Raw genomic sequence first — 20,982 nt, forward strand, 5'->3', positions numbered from 1 at the left:
ACAAAGAAAGAGACGAAAAAGAAACGTGCAAGGGAAAAAAAAAGGAAAAAGGAAAAATGCCACTCTTGAGTCCACAAGGGCCAGAACATTGATAGCAATTATGCTAGTAAAATACTAGAGCATCCATTTTCACAACAAAAGCAATAAACTTGCCTAGAATCAGCCTCCCTCATCAAACATTTAACAGAAGGGAAATCAAGAAATCTGTAGATATTGCCTCATTTTTTTACTGTTCACTTTCTTTAAAACGAAGTTATTAAGGGTAGAATATCCGAGTGTTTTTTCATATTTTCTTGTTTGCTCTGTTTTAGTCTCTCTCTCTCTCTCTCTCACATTCAGAGGAAGAAAAAGAAGAGTCTTTGTAAAGATATAAAACCACCCTGCATTTTAGGCGGATAAAGCGGTCTCCTCACAGATCCATATCCTACTTTGGCATGTGTTTCCTGCTCTTTTTAGCCGAACCCCTTATTTATTTTTTTGTTTTTCCCAATGTATCATTCAGGGCCTAAGTGCCTAACATTTCATGCTGCTCTCAATGAAAATGATCCTCGTATCAGTGAGTTCCTACAAAATCCATGTGAAAAATAATCAATTTCCATTGCTTTGTGTAATCAGAGGTTTTCTTCCATTTCCATAAATTTTGTTATTGCCGATGTAGGCATTGATTAAATTTAGTAGCTTCTCTGGTTAAATTTAGTTCTTGACATGGTTTGTATTGTCATCCGGTGTTGAATTTTTATCATCTTTCTCCAGGACTATTAGCCTGTTGTCCTGAGTTCTTTCTGCAAAGGTGGTGGCTTTTCTTTTTTTGCCGCCTGTGTACTGGTTTTAATGTCTGTCACTCTGTGTTCTGTTTCTTATATTTTTTTACCTTTCTATCTGCAATTCTAATTTTCCCTTTTGGAATTAATCTGCAGATTTGCTAATGATTAGAAGCTCTGCATGTGACATGCATCATGATTCCTGAATTCATATACTTTTTCCTGCCCAAATCTAAGCTCCTTGGAATCTTGCCACTTGTGGGCATCAATGGGTGAAATAGAGTAAGTCCAGAAGACCACATGGATCTTCAATTGGATTTATTTGGGGTTCTAGACCATGTAAATACTTGTCGCGTAAACCGAATTTAGGTGCTTTTTTATTGACTCTAAATGTAGACTTTTGATTTTCAGGTCGGACTAAAAGATTGGAATCCTTTACCTTGCTGTGTTGTGCAGTAGTTTGACTGTGAAAAGAATGGAGGAGGGATGTGATTTTCGACCGTGGGATGAACTGATACCTGATACACTTGGTTTAATATTCAGAAATCTCTCCCTTCTGGAGATACTTACTGTGGTTCCTGGAGTTTGCAAATCATGGAGGAAAGCAGTTATGGGGCCTTATTGTTGGCAAGAGATTGACATTGAGGAATGGAGCCAGCACTGTAGTCCTGAAAACATCGATCAAATGCTGCAGTTGCTCATCACGAGAAGCTGTGGTTCGTTTCGCAAACTATGTGTTTCTGGCATCTCCAATGATCTGAGCTTTGCATATATCGCTAACCAGTGAGTAACCAATCACTGTATTTATATTCTTGCATTTGCAATACAATGTTCATCATTGAATGGCATCCAGTTTACCATGTTTCCACACTTGATTCAGAAGGCAAAAATTTTCAGAGTGCAACTTATTTTAGTCACCAGCAAAAATGTATTGTAGTTTCTTTTGGTTCTTCTGGAGCTGAGACATAGTTGACTGCATGTGAATCTCCAAAATGGGTTCTAGTAGTTAGACATTCTGAATTCTAATGTCCTGCTTAAATGTTTGTCTGTGCTCTGTCTTTTTCTTTTTGACCATATTAGTTTCTCAATCCTTTAAGAGAGTTCAAAACTAGCACTGGGTGTCAATTTGCAAGTGGTACTGAATTGCAAGAAGGTGAACATACTTGAACAATTGATATGTGTAATGAAGTCATAACTCGTTGTTTTGGAGTCTCAGAGATAAGCCGTCATTAGTGGATGTGTAATTGTTACTCTCACATTATTCCCCCTAATGTTGTTCCCTTTTAGCCAAGGCAGACCATAGTTGTTAAAATTCACAAAAAGCTGCAGCTTTATATGAAGAATCAAGGTAGTATTTTGACAATTGAAATCTGAGTACTGGGCAAGAGCCCTTAACTCTTAGTTTTTTCAAAAAGCTTTTTTGTGTTGCACTATGATGTAGAAGGGTCTCTTGACATTTCTTTTTGTGTGGTTGCAAGTGCTAAATGTTTACAGACGCTGCGATTGCCAAGAAGTCAAATTAGCCACTCAATAGTGGAACAAGTTGCAGGGATGCTCTCGACTTTAACTTTTCTGGATTTGAGCTACTGCATAAAGATAGGAGCAGAAGCACTCGAAGCAATAGGAAAGAACTGCAAATTTCTCACAGGGTTACGTCGAATAATGCACCCACTAGAGGTGATTGACAAACTCTCCCAAGATGATGAAGCACTTGCCATTGCATCTACAATGCCCAAACTCAAGCATCTTGAGATTGCTTACCTGCTTGTAAGCACAAGCAGTGTGATTGAGATTCTTACAAACTGCAGACAGCTTGAACTACTGGATGTGCGAGGGTGTTTCAATGTAAATCTTGATGAGAACTTTGTGAAGAAATTCCCAAGATTGAAGCTTGTTGGTCCCAATGTTGTAGATTATTATGATATGAATGGTTGGGATAGTTGCTCAGATTACTCTGGTTCTTCAGGCTACTTAGCCTGGGATTTTGTTGCTGGTATGGGCGATGATTATGATGAAATAAGTGATGGCTATTGGGGAGATGAGCAACAAATCGAGGACGTTGAAATGTGGTTTTATGATGATGTCGAGGCAATGGATGCTGGATATGACTGGCCCCAATCTCCTTGAAGTTGATATATGTCAGTTAATACTTAACCGCGTGTAGAGTTTTTATGATTGTTTTTCTAGGTCATGGTACCAAAGTTTCTGCTTGTATTACTGCTTCTATGAAGTTTTTCTGCTTCCTTTAAGATGTAAATATAAGATGCGTGCTGGCTTCATATGATACTGCTCTTCTACAAAAAAACTTTCTATCACAGCAATAATACAATGGCTCTTCTCTGCCTGACTTTTGGCCTCTTTCTGAGTTTCTTGGAGTTCAGCAAATAAAGAACTATTGAGCTGCTTAACAAACTGGTTTTTGCTTCTCGATTTTGTGAAGCTGCTTAACAAACTGGTTTTTGCAACTTACAGTTTCCTGCCAAACTCCTTGAGAAGAAAGGGGAAGGATGTAACCAGATAGCTACACGTAGAAGAATAGACAGCATGTTGAATCCGCAAGAAATCTGTCATGTCTATGCTCACTGATTGTCTAAGCCAGTGGACCTTAAGTGAATGGATCATGAAATATTGAGCATTGACTTCTTGTAAAGTATGTTTAATCTTCTGGAGTGAGAGATTAGATATCTTGTGCAAGATTAGACGTCTTTGAATTTATTGAAAGTAGGTATGAGTTTCTTTCGGCAAAAGTCATTTGATTTGCACCAAATCAAAGTGATTAATAAAAATACCCACTAAAGACATCTCATTGATTTATAGTGATTTGATTGCTTTACAATGCTGAGATGCTTAAAAATGAAACTTGAGTGGAATGGACCCTCAAGATTAAAGAAAACACGGGATTATGTAGACTGGATGGTACTCTGAATAGAAGCATCTGTTTAAGGGAAAACTGCAAAATCAAAAGAGGATGTCTATATGGTTACGGGTATGTGATATATACTAAATGTGGTCCACTGATTTGGAGGCGTAGGAGGAGTTGGAGAAGAAGACACGGTAGAGATGTTCAATTTTCTCTATTCAGAAGCCACAGGTCTTGATTCTTTAGTACATTCTCATCATCAAAAACCATTGTTCCCAGCACAACCTTCCCATGTAAGTAGAGCCGGTCAATATAAGTTGGTTCAGTTGATAAGAATATAATACTTTCTCATAAAAGATCGTGTATTCAAATTCTGCTATCGATTTGAGTGCCGTGTCGATGAACCATCCATAAGAACTTACATAAATAACCTATGATTTTGAAAACATGTCATGACTCGTAATGGTAATCGAAGTTGAGCTCATCCAAACTTTCTTTTATCAAAAGAAAAAAAGCTAAGCAGGCCAGATCTAACAAGCTTAGACACTTACCAAATCCAATTTCAATTTGAACCCCTACCCACCACCCTCCTTGCCCAAATGGGGGGTGGGGTGGGGGAAGGGACCGAATCACCATGACTTATAAAAGATTGAATGGCAAATAGCTCAAGCTTATTCTAGAAGTGACAAGCTGGTTAAAATTTCAACTTAATGATTCTACTTACCGCATCAACCTCTGATGGTGATTACATGCGACAGAAAAAGCATATCATTAACTTAGTCATCATGACAACATGGATGCACCAAGTTTGGTCGCTAATTGCAAATAGACTATAAATCTTCTAGAAATTTTTTTCAATTGTCTACATATTCGTATTGCCACTGATTTTGTACCCATCTGGTACCACATGAATATTGGAGGCTACAAGTGATGAGAATTATACCAAATGTAGATGATAGTCGACTAACCTAATCCATGGATTACATTCTAAGCTCTTCAAGAACCCACGTCACTTGACCCAAAAGGAAGAGAGAGAGAGTTTGTATGTCCATATCTACATGGAACTTTATAAACTTGCATGTACAAACAGCCGATAGAACCTTACAAGTCAAAGAAAAGATAAGGAACGTGGCTCCCTGCAGCGTTGGCCATGTCAAAAAGCCAAAATGGTAGGAGAAGATTCGAAACCTGTGATTCATTATATCACAGGCTTCACAGCCGCATCACTATACAGGCTTGTTGCATGCATTTGGTCTCTCCTGGTCATTCTGGTGCTGAAAGATGCCTTTTGGATAAGTCCAAATAGCAGAACATGGATGATCAAGAGCAGGGTTCAGTCCCTTGTGACCCCATCCATTATAGTTTTTAAATCAAGAAATATGTGAAGAAGCCACTGGATATACTTTAGTTAAATGATGATCACTGGCCTCACATAATATGAGCCCAGGGGAAAAAAGATTCCGGAAAAAAGAGAGTGGAAACAGCAAATGTACCCAACTGAAAACAATACCAGCTTGAGCCAGAAACTCAATCAACCAACTACTCTAGCTAGAAACTCAATCAACCAACTACATTTGCTGTTTCCACTATCCCAAGAGAGTCTTAAGGCTCTACTTGGGCTTTGAGTCACCCCCTCCCCTACCATAGAATAAGAGTAGGTCTAAATTAGATTCTATCGTGTTCGGTCAAAAGAGAAAAAAAAAAAAAGAACCAGAAACTCAATCAACCCTTTCCGTGCCAATAAACGGTTGCCATTTCTTGATGATGAATAAATAAAAATGAATCCTGGGTTCAATAAACTACTTGTTTACCATGAAATAGACATATAATCTAGGCATTTCCGTCAAATGAGAATTATTTGATGAAGAAAATTACGTCTGTCAGGTTGATGAGGCTTTAAATATGAAGTAGGGATAATTTCACAAACCTCCCCTGAGGTTTATGATAATTTCACTCGGCTCCCCTCAAGTTTTACAAATTATACTAACCTCCCTTATCACAATAAAATGATTACAATGACCTTCACTTAATAAATAATTCACAATATAATGAAATGAGATTAAAAAAAAAGAATAAGAAACCTAATCTCTTCGGTTATCCTATTTACAAGTTACAATTAACGATGATTTTCTCTCATTTACTATCACTTCGTGCTCATCCATCAACCCCTTTATCTTATAACTCGCCCTCAAATTACTATCAACCCTTGTCTATAACTGCAACAAATCATACCACAAGTGATCCCTCAAACTCTACTATATATTCCTATTCCTCCTTTCTTTTCTTTAGAATTGCCAGATCACAAGTTTAGTTGAGGGATTAGATTTGATGGTTGAAGTAAAATTCAATTTCATTGTCAAACTAAAAGGAGATGAAGAGACACACAATAATAATGGAACAATTAATGCAATCATTGCCCAAAAGAGGAAGAGGGGCTGAAATTGGTAAATTTGTTAATTTGTCTATCATCCATTCAAAAAACTTTTTAAGATGTTAATAAGTACATTTATATATTGTTGGTTGTGATTTCGTTATAGAGATGGAGTCTTTTCTTTGTATTTAAGATGTTAACATGTTTGGAGATTTGATGGTTAAAAAGATCATTTTGTCTTGAAAATATGTGGTCATTGGGTTTGAAGTTTGGGGTGTGACTAGTTGTAAATAAAATTTTAATTTTTTGGCAAAATGAATTTCTTGAAGATCTCTATAGTCATAATGATGCATTCCTTCTTTTAAACTTGATTAATCCCATCCATGCCTATGATAATGGAATTGGTTAGGTCTAGAATTTGGAATTAGATTATTTGCTAGGCCAGTTTGTTAGTATAGCGGGTTTGGTTGAAATATAGAATAAAATAATTGGCAAAATAATTTTTATTTTATTTTTGTACAAAAAGGGTAGTTTAGGATTTTTGAGAAAAAAAAAATAGCCTTTTGTATCTATATTATTATATAAACAGTAAAAGCAAGATAGGTAAGGGTAATTGAATAAACTTGAGGGGAGGTCTCTCCAATTGTCAAAAACTTCAGGGGAGGTTTCTGAAATTATCCCTCTGAAGTGTTATAATACTGTAATACAATGAACAGGACGTGGCATAAAAATTATAGTAGCAATACTTTTTGCTGTTTCACGTTAGGTGTACCTTGTATAAGTATCCATTTCTATTCTGATATGAACAGGGGATGAATTGAACGCTATAATTGTTCTTGTCAAAGGAAGAATCTTCTAAATTTTACTGAAGTTGATTACTTCATCTGAGCACAAAACATATAGTTGAATTGTAAAAGCTTAGCACGAAAACAAGGAAACAAACCACTGCCAAAAACATTCCAATGCAGTTATACAGATAATTTGCTAGCTAGCACATTTTGATAGCAAGCCGTGATTGTGAAATTCTTCCTCTTTTCTTTACTTCCATAGTAAGCGATTCTGCGGGATCTTGGGAGGTTTTCTTTATCAGTTCCTTCCCAAAATCGAGGATTGCGCTCGACTCCTTTGCTTGGCTGAACGAGGCTGGCAAGGCATTGACATCCAGTCATCATAAATGGGTCACCATCCAAACTGCCCATTTTGGACAATCGTTTGTTCAGTGTCATACCATAGAAGCTCATGATCGTTCTGAAAACATATTTCACTGTTTCTCTTTGAATATCCAATGGGGATGCAAATCTGGACCAAAACTCCATCCGGATAATCAACTGATAATTCCATAGTTACCAAGTCCAAGAATCCTTTATCCCATAATCCTTCATCACCCACAAAACAGCAAGTGATGGAAACGTTTGGAAAAAGAATACAAAGGCAGCCATCCAAGTCCCCCAAATCCCAATATTCCTCAGCAGGAAAACATAAACACTTCTAGGTTAAAATCTGGGAAACTACCAAGAACCATTTCTGTGTCCAAGTCAGTCTACAGTAAGTGTAACTAGTCCCGGATCAATTTTACACAATTTAGGCAGACTCATTAGATTGAGATTATGAACTATAGCACTTGTCAACATCTGCCTGAACTACAGTTGTTGGCTTAACATTCAAGATTTTGCATCGATAAGAATCCTCGTCTTCAATTATGGTTGGAATATTCCATGTCCCAAGAGAAGGACCCGATATCTTCCCACCTAAAAGAGAAGAGCCCAAGGCAATAGGACAAATAATGCATGGATCTTGGTACAAAACAAATTTCATTTTACCAGAAGTTTACCTTCTTTTGTAGCTTCTTCACACCTTTTCTGATAATTCATGGCCAATTCAGGATCCAAAGATTTCAACATGTTCTCATACTTCTCCTCAGTTTCGGTGATACGTTTTGCCTGTGGAAAAAGAACAAGAAGATGACTCTAAACAAAATTCATGTATTGATAGCTTAGCAATAAATATGACGCAAAAACTGTGGTTGCAAGATTTGCCACTAAGTTGGACTGACACAATTAACATAGGGAATGCTCTGACTACAAATGAGGACAGCCATTTATTTTCCCTTTCATGGCATAACAACCAAGCACGAAAAGTTGGATTAAGAACTTCACCGGATTGTCTGTTCACTCTCCTTTCCTTGTTAAATACTAACATTATGTTGCGAATACATGGTAGAATAGAAAAGTCCTACATATATGGACACATCAGTATATAACTAACTCTCAATGAATAAATTCATAATGGGAAACTTTAGCTAATCCCATAGCCTATTGGTCAGAAAGGAAATACCCCAACGTGATCTAAGGGTAACGACACTGTTTAGTCCCCTTTTCCTAGTCCAAAACAAAAACAGAAAAATACTCTCCGTGCACCCACACAAAATTAATAATGCCATTGGATGGCTCAAAACTATATTTGGCATTACAAGCCCAAGCACAAATCTAGGGTTCCAATAAGCTTACACGGAGCTTACGGAAGTATTCTTATTATAATGACCGTTACTCACCAGCATGGTTGGTGCCCTGGAAGCTCCATATATTCTGACAAACATGCGCAATATATTGAAATTATTCTCCAACACATCATCCTACCAAGTGAAAAACAATCTTTAATATTCAGGATAATCGGCATAAGAGGAAAAAAACAACAGAAAAATGATTTACCTCATAGTCAAACCTACAGCATCACATTGTCATCCATTAATGATACCACATGGTACATGCTTCTTCCCATGCATCAAAAATGGAAAGTTATATCTTGCCAATAACAATACAATACATTTCTTTTTATACACAAAACATTAAGATTGACATGAAAACTACTCACAGATCATCGGATAGCTCAACCAAGAACTCTGATATTGATAGGAATTCCATATGCAATTCATTCACCTTCATAACAGCTTCAAAGAAAGCAGACCAGAGTGAAAAATACAACGTAAAGCAGCAATAGTATTACATTGCCACAAGCATTTGATTCATAATCCTTTCCATATCCTTTCAACGAAGTTGAAAGGTGGATGACTCATCCTACAACAGTTCCTGAAGAAACAATTGATAGTTTGAGTAAATTAATCATTCAAGGGGAGTCCCTCATCATCTTTACCATAAACAGCATTTATTCCAATCAAAAGATAGGAGATAAAGAAACAATAAAAAAGGCCAGTCACAGAAATTGAAAGCAAGATAAGCAACTGTAGGTATTTGAGTGACACGTGTAACCATATCATCAAAGATAAAGATGGCCTAAATTTCATAAACTGGTGACTTAATAAACTAGCTTGAAATGGAAAGGACATTCACGTAAAATAATGTTTTGGCCAGAATAGAATTGGAAGTTCAAAGATAGTTTCCAAATACCAATCAGGAATGTACCTTTTCACCCCGCAATTGATACAGCAGCAGATTAAGTACCCGATAATCAAAGGATTTCAGATGAATAGCCCTCATCACATCTCCTACACTACTCTGCACAGTGCAGAGTATGTTTTATAAATATAATAAAGATGAATGTTGATGATAATAGGCTATACTGATATTATATATCTTGCTGTAATATATTAAGAGAAGAAAATGTTCCAAGAATAGAATAAGTAGCAAGATAGTATTCCCTGAGTCCAAAACTGGAATTCATCTTATCCAAGTCAGGATACTCTTCCTAAATATTTGGTTTATATAACAACTTTGCAGATAACCATTTGACTTTTATGCAGCCAAAATGGATTAAATATCATGCACTTTCATGGTAATATTTTAATAGCAGATTTTTTTTTTTTTGGGGGGGGGGGGGGGGGGGGAGTTGGTGTGGGTATTAGGTTTTAGGAACTGAGCTTGTAAATCAGAACAAACTGGAAGCCTTATTAACAAAGTTGCTTTCATTAAGTATCTATGTCTTTGGGGCCAAAATAATGATGACAGGCTGCCAAAGACCAGAAAGTGTATTGGTAGCTAGAATTATAAGCTCCATTTGATGTTTATCTGCGCCATGAAGAAATCATTATTTGGCATGCAAGTATAGTTTTCTGCCCCTAGCTTCTCTTTTAGGATTATAGTTTTCAACTGATATTCTTTCTACATCTCCCTTAAAGTAAAGGGCCTTTCCAAGGGGTATTTTAATAAATTAATAACTAAATTGAAGTTTCCCATCAAACACTTCTTAAATTTTTCTCTGCTTTTTTAATAAATATATTTTCTTACATCTCCCTGAAATACTCTTTTCGTTCCATCAATCTTTTCCCACAAACGCTGCAATACATGGGGCCAGTTTCTCTACTTATGATGCTAGAAATAGCAATAAATCTCCACAAGTGCAGAACTTTATTACTCAAATTAAAGAAATCAGATACAATAGATTACCAATTTATGCATGTATTAAACAGATATCTGCACTATATAGAATCTGATGCCACCGGTTTAGTCAAACAAGGAAAGGAAAATGTCTCAAAACTTTATTTGTCAAAATATAGAATGTACTTGTTAAATTTACCTCACTTCCACTCAAGGGATGACAACATAGTTTTCTTTCAAGACTCCAGTACTCTACCCCAGACCAAAGCTCTTCTCTTATCCTGAAAAAAGGAGGGGGCAATATAACCTTTACGATTCTAAAAACCTTTAGAATACTCTTTAAGAACCCACATGGAGGAGAGGGAACATAAAGGAAACTACAAAAATCATAACAGAAATAGCTATAGACCGCTCCGTGAGAAGGCCTTGATGCTCAAGTAGGATAAGAAGTGGTTTAAATGGGTCAGCTTCCAACATCTTCAAGGATCTGATTGCCCTTCTTCCCTCTGTTTGGCAACCCTGCACCAAAGGACAGTGAAAATCAAGCTTTTAACCTAAATCCTGAAAATAACGTGGTACAAAGATCTTCTAAATTGCGGTTTTACCACATAGGATTCTATTTCCCCAAGCTGAACTCCGTAAGCTGGTGACTGAAGTAGCTTCTCATTCAAAGTATCCAACTGTAAATTCAAAATCAAGATCATAGGAAGCAAGAATGAAACATATTATGGAACTAAAATCCTTTTTAACAGCATCAGTTATTTGTCGAGAAAACTAATTGTAATCGTGCAGCATGTTGAAACTTGACTTTAACTGAACCAAGCCAAAGAACTGTTTACAGCTATCATACCCTTCCACTTTGTCTAGCCCAAAATCTGAGAAAAGAAAATCAAGCATCCTCCAAAACCTTGTAATCAGAGTTAGCATGATGTCTTAAGGTAGAACTTGCTCAGTCCAGTTTGACTTGCTGATTTACACAACACATGATTAGACCTATGTGCTGATTATCATCCCTATAGAAGAGTTCTTTCCCATACTTTAAAGTTAATGTTGGCTTTCACTATGCTATTCAGGTACATAATTGACACATTACTCATAGTAGCTAAAAATTGGAACAATTGCTGTCACAACTTTTCACATTTATAGGTACCAAGCAGTAGGCACATTCACATTTACTGGAAAAAGTAATGCAATTTTTTTCATGTCATAATGATATGTTGATATTATCGTATTCCATTCTGAAAAAGGGTAGAGGACTATGTAAGGAAGCTTGACATTTTATTTAGGACATATGAGCAAGTCAGTGAGCAGCTATTGTACAGGTAAATGGACCAACAATGTATGGAGTCCCAAGTTAATGTACACACCAAAATGCAGAATATAAGCCAGAAATAGTAAGGGAAAATAGAGAGAGAGAGAGAGAGAGAGTTGCATTTTGTTGCTCTGTTACCTGATAAATGTAACTCTCTGTAAATGAAAGTATTGGTAAGTATTTGAATATTAACTGCGGCTGGTGAACATCCATCTTATGAAACATAAAATATGACCTACACTGTTCATCGTTACCATCAGTCCAACAATGTTGAGGACAATCCTTAAGGAAAAGTCTTGCCATTGCGAGAACAAGCATATCCTCATATATGGCATAAAGTAAAAACAGCCTGAATAAATTTTAATCCCTTCTGCACTAAAAAAGGACTTTTGCTAAAGATTGTATGGTTTGGTTATAACAAAGAACAATATTGCTTACAAAATCTTCCAATGTAGAATTTGCTCGAAGCATGGAGTCCAGCCCAATTGCAGCAGTATCTAGGAAGTTGTCTTGTGATGGATCAACATTTTGCTCATCATCACACTGTACTGGCACAGCATTTCCAATATGTTCATTACCTACAAATTAAGACATAGTCAGCTAAGTAATTTGCAGGAAGAATTAATAAACCCGCAAGATATACCCTATATCCCTTCCAAGAAGTAGTTTAGCTCAGGTCTCATAATGGTAAAATAGGCCACTTACGTTGAGTCACAAATTTGCTACTTGGAAGTAAATGGTTTTCATGCTGTTTGCACAGCTTTATTTTGTCTATGAAATGAGAATGTCTACCAAACTTGTATGTATGTTTATCTTTCCATTAAAAGCAGAATGAGAATCAAGTCTATTCCATCAAACAATAAGACCTGAATACATTGTCAAACTCATTGCCCCTTTCAATGGCAAATTTCATCATCTGAAAAGGACAAAATTGACCAAGTTATTTTTTTTATTTAAAGTGACATTTTGCAGAAGTTTCAGACAATCAATACATACGATCTTTTTCAGATTCATTTAGGTCATTTATGGCCTAAACTCAGCTCCATTGTGTAATGAAGCTGAGGGCACAATCCATAAGAAGATGGCCTACAAACAAAAAATGTTAAAGAGTAGAACTGGAAAACTTTACCTTCTTCCCCAATACATTGCAGTGCTTCCTCCAGAAATAAAGTTGAAATCTGTCAGAAGGATAATCACAAGCATAAGCAGAGTTCTTGCATCCCATTTACTCTAACCTTAGATCACCCAAAGAAGCTTAGGCAAGTTATCATACAACACAAAAAAGTAACCTTTGTCATATACTCTGAAATCAGTTGGCACTTGATTTCCATGTCAAGCTCGCTGCAAGTTTGAACCTTCACCAAATTGATTCAAGGTCACAAGGGGAGAACAATGAAACAAACAGGTGAAACAAATTGAGACTTTTTAATGCATGGAAAATAAGAGAAAAATGACACGCAAACTTTAATGAGAGAAATTGTTGGTTAATATTATCTGGTTCATTCGGACTTGGTTAACGGCAAAGATTTCACGTTGATCAGGAAATAACTTTTATAGACTCATAACCACCCATTTCAGCATATTTACCACATCCAGTACAATATGACTCAGGCTGTGGGGAGGAACTAGAAACATTGGAACATCTACTACTGAAGTGCAAGAAAGCAAAGGAGATCTGGAAAGCTGCACCAGTACAATGGGATGGGATTCAGGAGCTGACTGGGAATTTCAACAGGTGGTGGGCTGCATTATCTGAAGCAATTCAGAGAGATCAGGGGATAGACCATATATCTCTTACAGCTTATATTCTTTGGCATATCTGGAAAAGCAGGAATGATAAAGAGTTCAACAACAAAACACATGAGCCAGCACAAGTGATCAGCAAAGCCTGGAACGCATGGATGGAGTTCAATGAACGGACCAAGAAGGCTAGGAGCTGTAGCAGTGAAGCAATAACAGCTCCACTCCACAGGAAGGAACAAGAAGCTAGCCAAACCCCAGTCAATAGAACAGAAGGAATGCAGTTAAGAATAGCAACTAAGTGGAACAAGGCATCAAAGTCCATTGGGTATGGTATTGTTGCAGCTGACTGTAGAGGGCAGGATGTGATGGGATGGAAAATGAGAGAAAGGGAAAGCTCAAACCAAGTCCAACACGAAGCGGAAGGTGTTAAATGGGCTTTGATCAAAGCAGCAGAACAAGGTTGGAGGCTGGTATGTATTGGAGTTCCTAATACAGACCTTTTGCAGCAAATACAGGGAACAAAAACAGTAAGCATGTGGCTAGCTACCCTGATAGAGGACATCCGCGAGCTAAGCAAGATGTTCTACAAATGCTCTTTTGGCATAGGGAAATATAAAAGGAATGATCTAAGTTGTTTGTTTAGCGCTCAAGCGTTGAGCAATTATTTTGATGTAGAATGGGTTAACCCCAATCTATTGTGCTAAATGCACATTGTAAAGCATCGAGCAAGTCTCGCCTGTATATATTTATTTTCCAATCAATATAATCCTATCGTTTCGACAAAAAAAAAAAAGTACAATATGACTCACAATCAAGCCATCATACAACAATTCATATACTCCATGCAAGAGCTTGCCCATCCTCCTAGTAAGTCACAGTACACGTTGCGAATGGCCATTACCTAGTGCAGTTAGGCTGATCCACTTCCAGAAAAATCTTACAAAAAACTGAACTTAAAAACAAGCTCTAACCAATAACCTTTTCCCTTAAACAGGAACCAAAAAAGTTCTGATCTTTACGGCTTTTACATGAACAACAACAGGAATTCGTCTAATCCAAGAAGAAGGCGCCACAAGCGCAACTCCAATAGCATCGTACCCAGGCTTTGCTCATTTAACAAACCTACAAGCCCATAAGCCTATCATCACTAATTTTCTGCATCGTCTTCGCTCTAACTAGAGGGAGACACTAAAGCTATCAGCTAGGCATGCAAACAAGATACAAGATTACCAAGGGATTATGTTTACTTATTCCTTTTTTTAATTTCGAGAACTTCAAGACCAAAATTAACAAATTTATTTCAACAATTTGGGGTACCCTGTTGGGACCGAATTCACTAGACAGCACATGCAAGAGTCTCAATGTAGAGAGTGTAGACGAAATGGGAGAACAGAAAATCTAAGAATGACGACAACTGGGGGAAAGCTAAGGCAAAAATTTACCAAGAAGTGGGTGAAATTTGCAAGGAAACGATTGGAGTCAGGATTAATGTTGTTGTTGGGGTTCAAGATGCCATGGGATTCCATCAGCTCTATAATTCTCTGCACCCTTTCCAGCTCCCTTAGCCCTTCCATTCCTTCTATGCAACACCAACTACTATGACTCAGACTGTATCACAGAATGTATCTCCTCCTTTCTCGTGTTTTTTCAGCGACAAAGTGACTCCCTTGAATTGTTTTTCAAAATCTTCAGTCTACACTAACACATGTTGGATCGTGAGGACGGACATTCCCTCGTAAAAGGTATCTCAGGTATAAAGACTTATCTTCGTAGGCAATCAAATCCCAATCGCAAGCAATGCCCTAACTCGGGATCGTGATGGGAAGTGAAGCCGCTTACACATCTTTTTTATAAAAAAAAAAAAAAAAAAAAAGGAAAGACATCGAATGTATTTGGATAGCAAAATTATTTCAAATAGAATAAATGGTCAAAATGATCATTAAATTATTTAAAGTAGTATTTTTTTTTTTTTAAAAACACCGAGTGTATTTTTATAACAAAATTATTTCAAACTAGGGGTGCAAACGAGCCGAGCTCGAGTTGAACTTTGGCTAATCGAGCCGAGCTCGAGTTAATTTTGTGAAGCTCGAACTCGAACTCGAGCTCGACGAATTCAAAATATCAAATTCGAACTTAAAAAATAAAAAAATATTATTATTATTTTATTTTTAAAAAATAAAAAATAATTATTTATTTTTAAAAATGAATAAAATAATAATTTTTTAACAAATAATAAAATATTAAGGATATATATATAATTTTACTATTAAAATAAAAAATAAAAAAATATATATATATATATATAATTGAGCTCGCGAGCCAACGAACTTAATGTTTTTGAACTCGAGCTCGAGTTTGAGATCGACTTAATTAGCTCGAGCTCGATATTGACGAGCTCGAGTCGAGCTTGTATTCGATTGCGAGCAGCTCGATTCGTGAAACACCCCTATTCCAAACAAAGTAAATGATCAAAATAATCACTAAATTATTCAAAATAACATGGGTTTAGTCATCCAATTATTTTTATGATTAAAAAGATCACTTAACTGAAAAAGCGGGCCTTTAAAATACCGTACAAAAAAGTTGACCTTTATGGCCACAAAAATATTTTTATTTGACCAGCTCCCTTAACCCACGGTCTATTGTTCAGTGTGCCATGAAGCAACTCAGGCAAATTCTCTAATGAATTGATGAGAAACAAAACATAGGGCCAATAATTTAGTCTCAATGAAAAGATAGAATGCAGCTGAAAATAACGGAGTTCAGTTAAAGTGGACAAAGGTTCATCAAGACTGCCATTACTCGTTTTCTTCCAAACCACCATGGGAGACAGGACCCTTTACTCCGAATCAATGAGAAAAAAAAAATGGAAGAAAAATGAAGGATAAAAGGCCAAAGCACTTGATATATGAGCAAGCGAAATCTTTACAAAGTTTGATAAATTAATAATCCAAAAGTTCCATGAATGAATCATGTATTGTTAGTTGTTACAATGCTTTCTTCAAAAGAACTACACTAACACATTTCAGTTTTCCTGTTTCTATCTTTTATAACCTCTTCTTCCTTGAACCATGCAGTCAAATACTTGTTGCAGGGTAATTGAAAGTAAGGATATCCATCCTTCCACGAAGATCAGATGCCAGAAGGGCATTTCAACTGCTTCAGTTAAACAAGGCCCAGTATCTGGATTTCATCTATGAACAAAACGGGCATGTCCATTTCTGGTTACTGCCAGGAACATCTACTACATATTATCATTGTCGCTCTCTTTCTGACCAGCCACGGCTTGGATTTGGTTTTTCCCCAACTGTTGGACACCGTCAACAACTGAATTAGATGCAGCAGGTGTATTATTTCCATGATTCTCTTCCCGCTTGGTATCCCATAATTTTCCACTTTTTGCAATTGCAAGGATGAGTTCCAGTTGTTTTTGTTGCTGCTCCTACAGAAGAAAACAAAGCAATGCAGTTCCAGTCAGTTCAAACTCGCATATGAAAGTAGGTACCATAATATTCTGAAAATAATGCCAATCTGCTTGTGTCTGATATTATTGTTACAAAGCGTTTTACTTGATCCTGAATGTACATGAAAGTCTGTGTGAGTTTCTGTGTCTTGGTTCCTTTGTTGTTCCTTTCTCCCTGGGTTTAGGGAGGAGGGAGCAGCTATTACTAATACTATTTGGACACCTTTTCAACAAGATTTCTATCAATCTTACTATCGTGGTCCAACTGTCATATAGCATGAGTGCTGTTTTCTTTTCATTGTGTTAATTTCTGTCTACATGAAAAAAAAGGGAAAAAATAAAATAAAGTATCTACGGGCAACATAAAAGAAATAAAATAGCAACAGGATTAGTTGTAACAAAAAGGTAAGGAATATCAAAGCGGCAGAACCACAAAAATATGTGTCCAAGTTTTCTCTTCTGGACAATTATAGGTAAGTTGGGACATTCTTGAGCACAAATAACCAAATAGTCACACTTATAAGACTGGAAACTAAGGGGTAAAGATGAGAAGTAAAAGCAAGCAAGCTTAGTAACCGGGAAATTGCCCAAAAAAAAAATGAACTTAGGAAACAAGTTTGCTGAGTTGGCAATAGGACATGGTAAGAGCAGTCGAATGTTAGTGCATGTCGCTCGGAATCTATTTTGTTGTTAGCTGCAGTATTCTTTCTTTAGTCTTATCAGTAGCCGAGGGCTGTTAGAAGTGATTTATAGCCACCTTTATGAAATTGGAAAGCCTTTCAATGGCATCACTAGATTCATCTTTTGCTTTCCACATGCAACTATGTCAACTTTAGCCTATTTCTGGTATTCATTTCAGAAATTCATGTGGAGTTTATTAGACAAAGATGACCTTGAGAAAATACACAGAATAGCTTACCTGCATTGCCAGCAGAACCTTTTGAATTTCACCAAGCTCCTTCTCCAGAATGTCCTCTTGAATGGCCAACGCTCTAGTTGCCTCAGAGTTCTTTTGGGCCAATGCAGCAGTCTACACAGGTGAAGCCAATAACAAAACTTAGGAGATAAACTTCTTGCATAAACTGTTGACCCGAGAGAAGGAAGCATATGTACAGTATGATGCAACATGATTCAAACTCTGCCCCTATGACATGTCAGAATGATACATAAAAGTTTCAAATCTAGATGACTACTCTGTTTTGATGACATATTTGCCATAATCATAATTAAGTGTCAAACAAAAATGACAGAAAGTTGTAGGCGCCGAAATTAGATGTCTACAAAGGACAACACTCCAACCAACTGCTTTTAAATTGAAGACAAATTATATTGGATAATGAATTTATCAAATAAATCATATGGGATAATGAATTTATCAAATCAGATATACTTAAAAGATCTAAGTTGGAGCTTACTCGACTCACAACTGACCAAATTACCAAAATCACTGGAATCGATTATCAAACAAATGCAATTCCCAACAAAAAGGAGGCCACATTTCAATTCCAAAAGACAGGCCAATGTCTTATATTCCACAACATTCTATCTCATGTTCTGCATGCAAAAAGGATCACAAGAGCCTCCATGAATTCCGCCTTACAAGTCCACTCCAAGCCATAACCAGGGAAGAAAAAGACAAGTCACCTGACTGCTTATAGAACATTAAACACACGTAGATTCCTTCCAACGACTTGAGCAACAAATTAATGATTGAAAGGTGAATTTCCAGACCTACTCTAGACGAAATAGAATTCTCCACACATTAATCACAAATTTCTGCTAACATTTTAGTTGGGTGACAGCACAAAAGAATAAGGTACAAGTTCTACAAACATATCATAGTATTTTAACGTGTAAATAAGCATATGGAAACAATACACCGCACAAACATTAGCTACCACGTAAGTCAGGTAATTCAACCAGAATTCATTTTTCGAGGGCTCATATGAGTGATATAATAACCAATTCAAACTACAACTCTACAACATTTGCATGCATTCATTACCCTCAGCAACAAATTATAACAAATTCTCTCCCCCTTTAATCCAAGAAACTCAGTAATTAACTAGATAAAAGATTATTGGAACCTTTAGCCATGTCACATTACCATATTTGTAATCCAAATTGACAAGAAACACTAAACGTTAAGGATATAACATCAATACCTCAGCAATGGGCTCTTTCAAGGCCTTCCTAAAAACCCGAAATCGGATTCCAAGCTTCTCAAGCTGCCTAGACAAAGCCCGGATAACTGTAGCCGAGCTCTTGAAGTCCTCCTCTAATTTCTCAATTCTCTCCACTAAATTCACCGGCCTCGAAAAATACTTCGCTTGACAAATCCTCCTCCATTGCCTCCTCCGAATAACCGCCCCAACTAAAACTCCAGCAACCAAAACCACACATTGCCACACCATCCCCTTCTCTCCCAACCACTGAAAAACCATCCTTTGACCGCCCAAAAATCCAGAATTCACGGCTAAAATGCCCGAAATCGCGATGGACGAAACCAAGCAGAAAAACTCCAAAATTGAAAGAAATGCATCAAAATTGACATCCCAGTTGGCAGGATTCTCACTTCGGCTTTCTTCCCCTACAGTTCCATCTAAGTCCAAGGACTTAACCTGGATGGACCAGGTATGGTTCTGGATTGGTGGTATAAATGTAGCAAACTTCAGGAAATGGGGTTTTTGAGCATGGAATCTTGAGGGGTTTAAGAAGGGTTTTGGATACGATAAAAGGGGAAGTCTCGGGTTTCTGAGATGGGTTTTGGAGGTGTTGATTGTAGTGTTGATTCGGGAATTTGGGCTAGTCAATAGGTTTCTTGATGCCAGTGACATGTTATTTTATCCTTTGTTGGGGATTGGAATAGTGAAAATTTGAAACAATTGGTTATGGATAATGGGAATGAAAATTCAGCTGAAGTAATTAGTTAAAGATTGAAACAGGAAAAAGAGAAATGGAGGACTTGGTAATGCATGGTGTGATAAGCTGCGGAGGAAAACGGCTGAACTGAGCTGAGAGTGAGATGGCAGGGCGGAGAGAGAGAGACAGATTAGGTTCGATGAGTTCAACAATTGGCGCCCGAGTGAGGCGGTAGGTGCACGTTAGTCTCTTTCCCGTTTAAGTACATTAAACTGCGCTCTTTATGGAAGGGTTATTCACCTAGGAGTCCTCGAAGTTTTTCCAAGATTTTGTTTTAGCCTATAAATTTTAGGCTGACATGAGCTTGAGGATTTGAAATTATTCGTAATTAATTTTGTAATAATACTGTAACAGTTTTCATGATACGAAATATGCAAGATATATACTATTAGTGTTCTAATACCATTGCAAATTTGTGTAGTATGTACTTTTAAATTTGCGTGCCATTCTCTTTTCAATTAATCTTTTTTACACTAATAATATATATATATATATTAGGGGATTTAGAATTCAAGTCACTTAATTTCAATTTTAATTCGAACTTTAAGTTTTGTATTGCTACTATATATACACTGTTAGTCTAGAAAAAATCAATTCATTATTTTTTTCATCAACTAGTACTACTATTGGATTTTAATGAATAGTCCCTAATTATTTTAGAGACCATTATGGAGATCATGTGGAAGACAAGTTGTGATGCGCATGGGTTATGACTTCTTTAATTTTAACAAGTGCATGAAACATGGCTTCGAAAAGGTCTGGAAGAAGCAGCCACGTGAATTTATCTACTTGACCTTCATGCCTCGGCTAGAAGGATATTCCAAGCTAAACAGGAATACTGAATCCTGTCGTGATCAAAGAGAAAACTAATTAACTATGTAAATTTGGGTAAATCCATGGCGCCTTCAACTTACTGATTAACTATAATGTCAACTTGGGAAATGTTATACTTCTTCAGGATTGCTTCAAACAGCAAGTAATTAAGAAATCAATTAACAGAACAAGGAATATGATCATCTCAGCACCAGTGAACAAAAAGTTCTATTTGCATGAATGACGATTCTAGGTAGAGTTCAGTACGGGTTTGTCGAAGCTTGACTTCTGATGTAGATGTGAATCATGTGATGGTGGAGAAACAAATGAAATGAGCAAAAATGGAAGAAAATATGAGCTACACCAGAAAAATCAAAAGCAGTGTGGCAAATGTGAATTACATGCG

At 36.8% G+C, this 20,982-nt stretch overlaps 3 protein-coding genes across 12 annotated transcripts; 1 reads left to right on the forward strand and 2 right to left on the reverse strand.

Annotated features, from left to right (window-relative positions):
- The first annotated feature begins 247 nt into the window (after window positions 1–247).
- LOC113777580 (F-box protein FBW2-like) lies at window positions 248–3,117 on the forward strand. Of its 10 annotated transcripts, none has more exons than XM_027322716.1 (5): window positions 284–617; window positions 754–833; window positions 918–1,043; window positions 1,218–1,544; window positions 2,240–3,117. In XM_027322716.1, exons 3-5 carry the CDS (start codon window positions 1,030–1,032, stop codon window positions 2,886–2,888), a joined length of 990 nt encoding a protein of 329 aa, XP_027178517.1. In that variant the 5' UTR covers window positions 284–617; window positions 754–833; window positions 918–1,029; the 3' UTR covers window positions 2,889–3,117. The 10 variants fall into 10 exon arrangements, with proteins under 10 accessions (XP_027178522.1, XP_027178517.1, XP_027178515.1 ...); XM_027322714.1 differs by having other exon boundaries at window positions 754–790; XM_027322719.1 differs by having other exon boundaries at window positions 284–556; window positions 754–790.
- Window positions 3,118–6,894: 3,777 nt separating this feature from the next.
- On the reverse strand, window positions 6,895–15,166 carry LOC113777579. The gene is made up of 14 exons (XM_027322711.1): window positions 14,821–15,166; window positions 12,925–12,990; window positions 12,765–12,813; window positions 12,074–12,213; window positions 11,774–11,875; window positions 10,929–11,003; window positions 10,733–10,842; window positions 10,523–10,604; window positions 9,412–9,504; window positions 8,864–8,928; window positions 8,701–8,713; window positions 8,544–8,624; window positions 7,824–7,932; window positions 6,895–7,740 (listed from the first exon to the last, which is right to left on the reverse strand). Exons 1-14 carry the CDS (start codon window positions 14,950–14,952, stop codon window positions 7,598–7,600), a joined length of 1,260 nt encoding a protein of 419 aa, XP_027178512.1. The 5' UTR covers window positions 14,953–15,166; the 3' UTR covers window positions 6,895–7,597.
- A 1,090-nt stretch (window positions 15,167–16,256) lies between these two features.
- On the reverse strand, window positions 16,257–19,920 carry LOC113777942. The gene is made up of 3 exons (XM_027323179.1): window positions 19,007–19,920; window positions 17,761–17,871; window positions 16,257–16,820 (listed from the first exon to the last, which is right to left on the reverse strand). Exons 1-3 carry the CDS (start codon window positions 19,676–19,678, stop codon window positions 16,623–16,625), a joined length of 981 nt encoding a protein of 326 aa, XP_027178980.1. The 5' UTR covers window positions 19,679–19,920; the 3' UTR covers window positions 16,257–16,622.
- Between the last annotated feature and the right edge of the window lie 1,062 nt (window positions 19,921–20,982).

The sequence above is a fragment of the Coffea eugenioides genome, chromosome 7 (assembly GCF_003713205.1).
Source record: "Coffea eugenioides isolate CCC68of chromosome 7, Ceug_1.0, whole genome shotgun sequence".
NCBI classification, from domain to species: Eukaryota; Viridiplantae; Streptophyta; class Magnoliopsida; order Gentianales; family Rubiaceae; genus Coffea; species Coffea eugenioides.